The sequence below is a fragment of the Dioscorea cayenensis genome, chromosome 18 (genome assembly GCF_009730915.1).
Source record: "Dioscorea cayenensis subsp. rotundata cultivar TDr96_F1 chromosome 18, TDr96_F1_v2_PseudoChromosome.rev07_lg8_w22 25.fasta, whole genome shotgun sequence".
In the NCBI taxonomy this organism is placed as follows: domain Eukaryota; kingdom Viridiplantae; phylum Streptophyta; class Magnoliopsida; order Dioscoreales; family Dioscoreaceae; genus Dioscorea; species Dioscorea cayenensis.
Genome location: NC_052488.1, coordinates 21,282,613 through 21,294,446, shown reverse-complemented (window position 1 = coordinate 21,294,446; position 11,834 = coordinate 21,282,613). Strand labels below are relative to the sequence as shown.

The following is an 11,834-nucleotide window of genomic DNA, read 5'->3' as shown; positions in this document are numbered from 1 at the left end:
TGTATTTCAGTACTGTATGTATGTCTTGCAAACATTTAAAAAGCATGCTAGCTTCTCTAAGACCTCAAAATTCCAAGTACTTGTTAAACAAATGTTCAACTTAACTATATATATATATATATATATATATATATATAATGAGAATTCCACTAAGTACAAGATTGGAAGATGGATCTAGCTAGTACTTGAAGTGCATGTGAAAACAATAATTAAGTGAAAGAAAGGTCAAACCTCCATTGCCCCACTCTCATTAAGAGAAATGACAATACACATGGTCCAGTTTCAATCAGGTATTTCTACTTGACACACTACCAAAATCCTTCTCCTTTTACTCTTCAATGTTTTTGCTGTCAATGTATGGAGCATCCAAAGCACTGTCTTTCTCATGATATATATATATTTGTGTGTGTGTGTGTGTGTGTGTGTGTGTGTGTGTATAAATGTAAATTTTATATGTCTAGCTATTTATATACATATATGTCTATGATCTTTTCATCTTTGGAATGGAATTTTATAATGTGATTCATGTTGTGTGTTTCTTGTGCAGAGAATTTTTAGAGTTCAGTCTCTTTCTGATTGAGATTGATGAGCCTCATGAAGACCCCACATTCATCTTTTCTCTCATTGCAAAAACATATGAGTGATAATTGTGGTTATTAAGTCACAAAATTGTTGTATCAATCACAATACGAAAATGACAGCGATTAATTAGTAAAAATATCATGACAAAAGGCGATGACTAAACTGATTATCTTTTTTTTTTTTAATTGAAAAGGTTCATCCATATTTTTTTTAAAAAAAACTGGTTATTTTGAATTTAATCATATGCTTACAAATTACAATAGACAAATTATAATGAAACACAATTAGTTGATCAGGAGAGTTATATATATATATATTATGACAACTTTGAATTATTTTTATATGTATGTTTATATTAATTATTGAAGGTGAGAATAAGGAAGGAAGGAGGATGAAATGTTTGTTGGTGAATGATAGAGGAAACAAATTGGTGGGTACTTTAAAAGAAAAGATGCCAGAAGGAGGAAGTAGTTGCATGGTATGTTGGTAGTTCATGCCTAAATAAATTAGGGTGTGATGTCAAGGAAATGCTCTGGGCCTCACACTCATAAAAGCGATATGACAATACGATGTTCATGTAGGTCCTACAACATGACATAGATATAAGAGTTTAATTATTTTTTTTTCATAGACTAGCTAGTGACATTTACAAGCACTAGAAATGATTTAGACATCATTTGCAAAGCTAGCTAGTTGCCATCTTGTACCTTAGGACCTTAGGATAAAATTCATTGTAATTATAATTAATTAAAAAAGTTTTCAAATGATGATCACCATTTTTCCACCTCTAATATTAATATGGGATAACTTGGTGTGGGGACACATGCATTAAAGAGGTGTGGAGAAATATTTTCATAATTTTTTGGGAGTATTAATGAAGTGGAAAGAAAGAAATTTGAATAAAAGTATGCTAGCTCTGTTCATGGGTCAACTATATTTATATATTGAGAATTGATTTTTTTTTTTTCAAATAATCATTCATCGATAGTGTTAGATAATAAAGTCCGATATATGTACTATTTCATTCTGTTTAAAATTAGGCATTGCGTTGAACTTTGAGGCTTGAGGAAATTGAATGAATTATTTATGTTGTATGGTGAAGTCATAGACTAATATAATATAACAATCTAACATAGAGACAAAAATAAATATTATAATATATATATATATATATATATATATATATATATATATATATGTTTATATATATATATAGAGAGAGAGAGAGAGAGAGAGAGAGAGAGTGGGGTAGGTGATGTTGATTAAGGGAAAAGGTATGTTATCTTAGTTGGAAAAGTAAAAGGGCATAATAATGGGTAGGCATAAAGCAAAGCTTCATGGGAAGGGACACATGAACCAGTTTTTGGAGATCAAATCAAAGCTTTTAAGAAGGGAAGGCATGCAATGCAATGCAATGCAAGTTGAAAGAAAGAAAAGAAAAATGGAATATATACATATACATGTGTGTGTGTGTGTTCAAAACTTGGCTCACACGTATATATACAAACATGGGACATCTTTACCAAAAGGACTTCATGCTATGGTTTTTGGGGCACGTGAAAGTTGGATTTGCACACGCATGCATGCACGTAAAAGAAAATAAAGTATATATATATATATATATGTATATATATATAGAGAGAGAGAGAGAAGAGGTGAAAACTCAAAAGAAAAGTAAGGTATTCAGTTCAGGGTCTCAATCACAAGCTTGAGCTAAATTAAAGCCTGGAGGAAAATCCTCCAAATCACAATATAAAAGTCATTAGGGTTTGATAAAGTTTAGGGCTGCTTCAAAGAAACTGCACCTTAGGGCACAAAACTAATCATTCTCAAAGCATAAGAGTCCTGTAAAGCGAGTCTTGTTCACAGAAAGTGAAGGCTTTGGCATGTGCATGCAACACTAGCTAGTCAGTCGTACTTGCACAAATTAAGTTTCACATTACATGCATGCAAGCACAAAAAAATGCTTCTGTGTTTTACTGTTCATGTAAAGAAAAAGATAAGGAATCCACTTTATCTTATCAAAGTCCATTAATGATATGAGTTTCTTGGTTCTTAACTTGCTCTTCTACTTCTTTTACCCTATAGTTCAGTTCAAGAGCTAGTACTACTTCTTCACAACGTGATGATGACACCACTCTTATATTCTTGATGTGGGGCTTCTACCTTAAAGTATGTTTGCAATGGCAAATGGGTCCCTCCAAGAATGTTTAGCAGCCTCTTTTATATAAAGTCTTCATATATATATATATAAAAGAGATCAGAGAGACGAGAGAGAGGTCAAAAGCTTGAGCAGAATCTACGGAGCACTTCATTCTCCCAGATGTTCTTGAGATGTGGAAATAAGATATAAAGATGCCAAACCTTGTGCATGGAAAACAAGGATTGTTATATGGAATGCATGCATGCTAGTATATAGTTTATGATTTATAGTTTATATTCTTTGTGTAGTGGAAGTCATAGAGATAACTTATAAGGTCATGTGACGACATCTTTGTCTCACGTGAGCTCCGGGAATCTAGCTCTCTCTCTCTCTTCCTAACTCTTATCATTCTCTATTTCAGTTTTTACTTTATTCTCTCATTCACACACACACACACACACACACACACACACACATATATATACAGGTTCAAAGTTTAAATCTTTCTCTCTCTAAATATTCTCAAATCCCTAGGGTTTGACTCCATTGAATGAGGATGGGTTGTAATATATCATTCCTCAATTATTGAAAACATGTTAGACACTTGGCAAATTCTTATTAGCCTACTTTACTGTCAATCCTTCACCCTCATGCATCTTATCTACCCCTTCTTTTCTTCTTTTATTCCATTCCCTGCCATCCCACTCTCTCTTTCTCCTTTTTCTTTTATTAATAAAACTTCACAAAATATATTTTTATATAACCATGCATTTTTACCATAGTGTTGTAAAAGTTACACACATTTGGGAAGTAATTAAAAAATGGATAAACTCCAAATTATAAGGGGAAAAAAATAGTGAAACAATATATTAAAAACCAAGTATAGTGTTGAGAGAAGGAGAAGGGAGAAGACTGTGCATGGTTCCTTTCGCACAGTGTTGAGAGAAGGAGAAAGGGAGAACAAAAGAACTGTGAATTGGAAAAGAGAGAACAGTGTGCATGGTTCCTTTCACATAGTTGGACAAATTAAGGACAAGCATTTAACCAAATGATCCAATGTATGAGCCATTTCATGCTCCTAGGTTATAGTTCTATATATGCAAACATATTTAGTCTTTATCTATAACTCTTCTTTTGGTTTCTGAGAAAGAAAAAATTCATTCATGACAAGGATATTGTGAGCTTTCTTATTTTCTATCTGTTATTATACATATATACCATGGGCAAACTTGTATCTATAAATTTCATATATATATATATATATATATATATCCAAGTATATATAGCATATAAATTACCATGAATTCAATATATTCTTACACTTGATATCAATCATTAGATTTAATAATTAAATCCTTAGCTAAGAAGAGCATTACAGCACAAGAAAAAGAAGTTAAATGCTCAACTATAAGTATTTACTTTTGTTTTCAAGAAACAAATACCAATCAATCTCATCATACAATTGATTGATCAAAGTACCTTTCAATGCTGTTCAAAAATAATTCAAGAAAATGACATCCTTATTTTTTAATACCTATTTGAGATTCATTTGATGGATTATCTATAACCTACTAAAACTAATACAGTGATGTAGAGATGAATGTTTTTCCTCCCAAACCTAACTTTAATTTAATAAATTTAGGAAGCCAGAGTTGATGTGTGCCTGCAAGAAAGATCAAGAAAACTAAAGTAATACAGTGATATTCACCTAATATGCATACATATGTATTTTTTTAATTAATAAATGACTTATGGTAATTAGCTAAAATTAGGTGGAAGAGTGACCCCATCGATAATAAAGACTTAAGTTGATGAAGTTCTGGTGTGCATTGTGGCCACATTTCATTGTTGAGAACCATGAAATTAGGTTCACCTTTAGATTTTGTGAGTACTGAAACTGGGAGGACTTTAACTATGCTCCTTAAACTACAAATAGGGAACATGCCTCCTTTATTAATATTCTTCCAACCAATTTCACTGTTTTCTTGACCAGGTTTTTCATGCATGCTCATTTGCCTTGCATATATATCTTTAATATATATATTTACTTTTTACAATATGATTTTTTTGTCATAACTTTTTTTTTATGGGATTTGTGAGGGTATGCATTGAAATACATTGTTTACATGTATAAACATATAATTTTCATCTTTTGAATGATGTTTTTATATATGGATAAAACTGGTTTTTTCATGGATAAACCAATTATTTACAAAAACAATCAATAAAAATAGCAAAAAAGAATATATAAAATGCCCGGGTCAATAGAAGTGAAACACCTCAAGAGAAAAGGAGGAAAAAACGGAAAACAATAAAGACATCATTCAGACACTGAATGATGAATCCTTGGTAGAGTTTCAATCAAGTTGGTGTCATCGGTCCGAGATGAGAAATTTAAATGTATATAAATATTTACATGTCAATAATATTTATACACATTTATATACATTATTTACATGTATATAAATATTTATAAAATTTATTATAGAAGTAGAATTTCATAGAATGTGTGTTGTTGTATAGGTTATCCGCTCTTAATGCTTGGTTTTATATATGTGGAAACTTTTTAATGGTTGATGTACCATAATCCAACCTAGAAATTAAGAAATATGTACTTTTTTTTTTCTTCCTTTATAAATCCGTGCATTTTTATGAACTACCAAAAAGAAAGCCAGCAAGATTTCAATATCATACCTTATAGTGGTTCTTGACCTTTATATATATATATATATATAAAAGGATTAGATCATTGATAAATATACTTTAAGTAATTGCATATCAATTAATTTTATAATAAATTAAATTTCTATATGTCAACCTCTTCAAATTGATGAAGCATTTAGAATACTTAAAAAAAAATAAAAAATAGATCTTACATCTATAAATCTTAATTTCACAAAAATTATTCTTATAAGAAGTGTAGTAATGCTAATTATTCCTTGACCAGATATGCATCTCATATTGATATATATATATATATATATATATATATATATATATATATATTTATTTATTAGATTATTGATTAGTGATAGGTAGAACATGTAGATCTATGTCAACAAGTCAATAGAAAGGACATATCAACAAAGAACTAATAAGATTGAAAGGATGGATGGATTAAATGGAAATTAAATGAAAGGTGATATATTCAACCTAAAATTAGGAACATAAATTAGACTTTGAAACAACACTAAAAGATTAGGAACAAGTAATTAGGCATGCTTTTGGAAATTAAAGAATTAAGGATTCAAAAGCAACATCTTATCATTTCATGTAAAATGTTTTAAGGGATGGTGCCCTAAGATTCCTTGCTTTTGGAGTCAGTCTCACCACCCTAAATAAGATGTGACACTTGAGAGAACAAGTGAATACTTGGATATTAGATGAGGGAATGAATAATATGAGAAACTGCATTAAAGAGGAAAAAGGAAAACAAGAGTTTTTCAAAATGAAAAGCATCAAGACAGTGATGGTGTTCTTTATTATTATTTGTATTTTTACTGAGTAGTTGGTTTCTTATATGGACTAAAATGATAGGTAAAATTATTTATAAATAAATATATATAGATAAGTTAAAATTTCAATGGGAAGTAGGGTTGGGTGGACTTTTCATAACCCATAAATGCAGCCTGCAAAGAGGTCAGGTGACAAAGGGGGGTTAAAAGCAAATTTTGTATTCAAATGGGCTACACCATCACACATGGGAATTCGAGCTTGTTTTACACCATTCTTTTATTTTTATTTTCATTTTTTTTCTTCAAACCCTAATCTGCTTTGAAAGTGTGTTGCATGTTTATATGTGTCTAGGGTTTGTTGCATGAGAAGTTGAAGAAAGGGGTACTAGGGTTTTGGTATGTATGTTCATTTTAGACATAAGAAACCAAAAAAGAAAGGGTTATTTTTTATTTTTAGAAACCCTAATATTAATTGTGATTCTCTTGATGGAGCCTAGGGTTTTGGAAATTAATTGATTGGGGGTCAACTTGAAGATTAAGAGATGATGATGATCATCATGATCATGATCATGATCATGTGGGGGTTTGGATAAACAACACTAGACAAAGTTGTTGCTAGTTAAGAAAGGGAATATTTGGGAGTATGATTAGGGAATCAGAATTCGAAGGTTTGTGGCCTTAAGGCTTACTATATATATAATCATCATTATTTTAATCACATCCAAAAATCAGGATGATGGATCCAAATAAGACACACCCTTTTTTTCCCCTAAGGTCAATGTACCTATATATATATGTATAATTAATCATCCTTTATCTATTTATGTATAATCTTATTTATGTAATTACTAAGCTTATTTCCATATATATTATAAAAATTTAAGAAAATTACTGTTTTCAATGTGAAGTTTGTTTTTGTGTTTTCCTTTTTTTTTTTGTTGGTAATAAAATATGGTGTTTGTTAAGCACTTTATGGGGATGATAATGATGAGTATTAAGAAGAAGATGATGATGATGATGAATGTGTAGGTATAGATAAAGTAGTAGTTAATAATCTCAAGCCTCTTTTTGCTAATGAAAAAAGAGACAAAAGAGTGACATTTGTTGGTGTGAGAGAATGGCAAACTGAAAAGCATCCACCCACTTACCCCAATGAAATTTATGAGAGAAAGAGATGGAGATTGCCTCTCCTTTCCTTTTTAACTTATATAATAATAATATATTCTATATCTTATTATTTAATAATTATATATTATTCATAAAAAGAATCCCCCGCACGAGCCTTATAAATTTTTTCCCCCTTATTTATTTATTTTTCTTTATTTTTTTATTATATGTTATTGTTTTATAACCCGTTGTCTCCGGAGATGCAAGTCTTAGCCCCCCGTTTCTTTAGCCCTCTGACCATACATCTCTTCTTCTCTTCTCTCTCCTTTTTTTCTATCTAAACTAAAACACTTCTAAGTTCTTCATCTTTATCTTCATCTTCTTCATCTTCATCTACTTCTTCTCACTCTGCCATCTCTGTTAATCTAAATGATCAAAGAGAAAAAGAAAACAAGAGAAAGAGATAAGAAGAAGAATGCCAGTAGAAGGGGTGTGCATGGAGAGGACTACATCAATGGCATCACCAGACCTGTCCCTCCATATAAGCCAACCAACAACTAACACCTCACTGGACACCACGTCCACTAGCGCTGCCGGTGACCGTGAGCTTTGGAGGCGTATAGAGTCTTTAAAACCACATGAAGCCTCTACTGAACTCTCCCTCTCTAGTTCTACTCCATCAACACAAACTTCATGGCGTCGCCAAACATCACTTCCAATTCATCATGAAAACCTCCCTCATACTCACCGGCCTGGTTATGATGGCATGCCTTTCATCACCACCACCACCACCACCACCACCTCGTTGGAAACCTCTATGCCGATTAAAGGCATCCCTATATACAACAACAGTAGTAGCTTTCCTTTTATTGCTCATCAAATCTCTTCTTGGCCTTCTTCTTCTTCTTCATCATCATCATCATCATCATCTTCTGCTAATTTAGACCCTATGTCTTCTTTTTTGCACCCTATTGGTGGTGGTGGAGGTGCTATGATGGGTTCTTCTTATCATAAGTTGATAGCTGGACCTGCGAGGTTCAACTGTCTCTCACCTCCTTCTGATCCGATGAAATCTCAATTCAGTCATCACCATCACAATCACCACCACCATCAGTATGGAATGGGGGCTTTGGAAGCATCTCATAACATGATGAGGTCTAGATTTATGCCGAAGCTTCCGGCTAAACGGAGCGTGCGTGCGCCGAGAATGCGGTGGACAAGCACTCTCCATGCTCGTTTCGTCCATGCTGTTGAACTTCTTGGTGGCCATGAAAGTACTCTCTCTTCTTTCTTCTTCTTCTTCTTCTTCTTTCCCTTATCCTTTTTTCTTAATTTCAGTTTTATAATTATTGTATTTACTATGTTTTTTTGTTCACTCTTTTTTGTGATTTAGGAGCAACTCCAAAGTCAGTTCTTGAGCTTATGGATGTGAAGGATCTCACTCTAGCTCATGTCAAGAGTCATTTACAGGTATTATTCACCATCATCTTCTTCTTCTTCTTCTTTGTTTTCTTGTTGTTCATGTTCTTCATCTTCATATTGTTCTCTCTCTTTCTTTCTGTATTTGCTCTTCTCTCTCTATCTGTCAATGGAGGGGCACAGTAGCCAATGGAGGCAGTGAATGACTGAATGAATGAATAGATGGGTCTGGTTCTGTGAGACAGGAGACTGGCATACATAGATAAGGCTAGAGAGATGTGTTTGTGTAACAGGACCAAAAGTAGTCATCATTTCTCAATAATACAAAGCCATGCATAAAACAAAACCTCACCCACAAAAACATCACCTCTTCCTTCTCTCTTCTGCCCCTCTTTCTCTCCATCATACATTGTTTTTGGCTTTGCCCCCTCTTCCCCTCTTTCTTTCTCATCTCATTCACACTCTTTAATTAGTACTGATTCTTTGATCTGTGTTTTTTCTTTTTCTTTTTCTTCTTTTTTTTTTCTTGGTTGCTCTTTGGCCTTGCAGATGTATAGAACTGTGAAGACTACTGATAAACCTGCAGCATCTTCAGGTATATATGTCATTTTCCACATTGTGTGATCTTTTATATATATATATATATATAATATATGGTTTAGTTAATTAAGAACATGTATATATGTATATAAATTTTGAAGGTAAATCAGATGGGTCTGGAGAAGAGGACTTCATGTCAGGAGGCGGTAGCAGCAGCGGCGATCTTAACTTCCGGCGGTTCATCGATAACCAAAGTTCCGATTCAACAATGCAAGCACAAGATGTGGATTCTGGCACAAGGTGGAGTAACTCATCAAGGTGAGAGATATCAAATTCTACAAACAATGTATGTTATTGTTTACAAGTTGTGTGAAGAACTAGTTAGCATTTTAGCATTATTATCAAATTAATTAAAGAGGTGAGGTCTCATATATGTATTGCAGCCTTTCCTTTTTATCAAGAGATTTTGTTCGTCTTTAACTTCCAAGTCATGTTTTAAAGTAAAAGGGTGGAGATCAAACAGCACATTACTTTACTATTAATTTATTTAAATTTGCCTCTTCTTCTTCTTTTTTGATTAAGAATAATATTTAATTGATTGTTTAATCTCAAGTCTCTTCACATATGACCAAAAAGACCATACATACACACAACACACTGCTCTTGACTTGAGAGCCTCTTCTCTCTCTCACTCTTTGGTTCCTCCATTGGACTATTCTTGGCCTTCATCTTGTCTTTTTCCTCCATTTCTACATTATTTTATCCTTGTTTTCAATGCATGGCTCTGATTCCAGGACTGTATTTTGACCTCATCTTTGTTCCTTAAACTCATATATGCAATATCTATGAGATTTGTGATCACTTTGTTACTTTACTTGAAGGTTAATTCTCCTCTTTATCCTCATCATCTCTTTGCCATCCTGCAAGTAAAAAAGGTAGCTATAGCTAGCTAGCTACTGCCACACCCACTAAGTAAGTCACATGAGCTTTAAGTCTTTTACCATACTGAGACACTAGTTAACTTTCTCAAAGTTATTCCTAACTATTATATATATCAATATAATATAATATTATATTATATTATATTCTATATAGAGTGTGTTTTTTGGTTTTCAGTGTTGTTGGCTTTCTCTCTCATTTGTCTAAGTTATTATTACTAGTATATACTCAAACTTGGATTAAAGAAACACATGTTGGTTTGTGTCTCAAAGTTGAACATCTTAAATGATACTATTTGTATATCCTCATGCTACATATGAACCCTTCACAATCTCTGAACTCATAACAATGCTTGATTGCCTAACTATTTTCATCTGGTGCAATAAAAGGTTGTCTTTCAGTGCTTTTTGTTTCTTGCCTTAAAGTTACAGCAATTCAATGTGTTTTTCTTTTCAGCAGAGGAACATGGTTAACAAGCTCAAATGACATGGAAGGTCTAATTAGACCAACTTTCTCATCTCAACTTGAGGTACTAATTAATTAACTATTTAACTTTACATGCATTATATTTTTCACTGAAGATATATACATATACAACTATATACATATATGTATATGTGTAGGAAACCGATGACCATATAAGATCGAAAGACTCACCGGTTTTGAACCAAGAAGTGAAGAACCCTAGCTTGGAGTTCACACTAGGTAGACCAGATTGGCATAGCAGGGAGCATGACTAACCTTTTTTTGCATGGAGTTGGTAATGAAGTGCATGCAAAGCTTTGTTGTATGGTATAGAACAAGGGAAAAGTGGGGGAAAAAGAAAGGAAAAGAAGAAGAGTGTGAGTTTGGTCTAGTGAAGCAATCTAATATTGATATATACATATATTATATTCATATAAATATCATATATTGTCCATTGCTAACCTTTTGTTCTTCTTTATTTCCTTTTTTGTTTGCCCCCACAGAGAGACAGAGATGACAATTACCACCATGAAAGCAATGTATGTGTTTGTTTTGTGTTTGTGTTCATGGTCCACATTGATTGGAAAATACCATGTTTGAGAGGGAAGCCTATTTATTGTTAGAGAAGTGGTACTTGAGAGGTGGAAATATTATTGGAAGTAACAAAGAGTATTTGATCAAAATCTTTATAGTTTTGTTTAGGATTATAATGAACATTGTCTCTTTATTTTTTCATGCAACTTTAAGTACCTACAAATCATGCATGCATGCATGCAGTCTTGCTTTTAATTACATTGGGTTTAGATCTGTCTTTGTTATTTTTTAACCTGATTTATAGTCCAACACTTTGTTGAACCCAACTCTTTTGTATCTGGTTAGTGATTGACAACTTTGAATTTTTTTCCCTTCGGTCTAATTAGGTTTTGAAATAAATAAATAAATCAATAGAGAAGTGGTCAAATTCTTTTGATTTATGTTGTTCAAATGCATCGAAGCAACTCTGCTTATGAGTTTTGACACTAGTCCAATTTTTTTTTATAAAAATAGATAAACTACTGATTTATTGAAAAAAGGACTAAACAAACATGAGCTCAAAGAAAACACTAGTCCAATTTCAACTATATAAATTTTTTTATTGTTTAAATTTAATAAAATGGTACGAGTGAGATATTTCAATATAATTT

The 11,834-nt window shown here is 32.4% G+C and overlaps 1 protein-coding gene across 3 annotated transcripts; it reads left to right on the top strand.

Moving 5' to 3' along the window:
* The first annotated feature begins 7,547 nt into the window (after positions 1 to 7,547).
* Positions 7,548 to 11,461, top strand: LOC120282677 (probable transcription factor RL9). 3 transcript variants are annotated; one of them, XR_005543016.1, is made up of 7 exons: positions 7,548 to 8,561; positions 8,681 to 8,757; positions 9,256 to 9,301; positions 9,408 to 9,564; positions 10,642 to 10,714; positions 10,809 to 11,027; positions 11,154 to 11,461. XR_005543016.1 is itself a non-coding variant. In XM_039289516.1 (6 exons), the coding sequence occupies exons 1-6, from the start codon at positions 7,763 to 7,765 to the stop codon at positions 10,923 to 10,925; spliced, it is 1,266 nt and encodes a 421-aa protein (XP_039145450.1). In that variant the 5' UTR covers positions 7,548 to 7,762; the 3' UTR covers positions 10,926 to 11,203. The 3 variants fall into 3 exon arrangements, 2 of the variants coding, with proteins under 2 accessions (XP_039145450.1, XP_039145449.1); XM_039289516.1 differs by having other exon boundaries at positions 10,645 to 10,714; positions 10,809 to 11,203; XM_039289515.1 differs by having other exon boundaries at positions 10,809 to 11,203.
* The last annotated feature ends 373 nt before the right edge of the window (positions 11,462 to 11,834 follow it).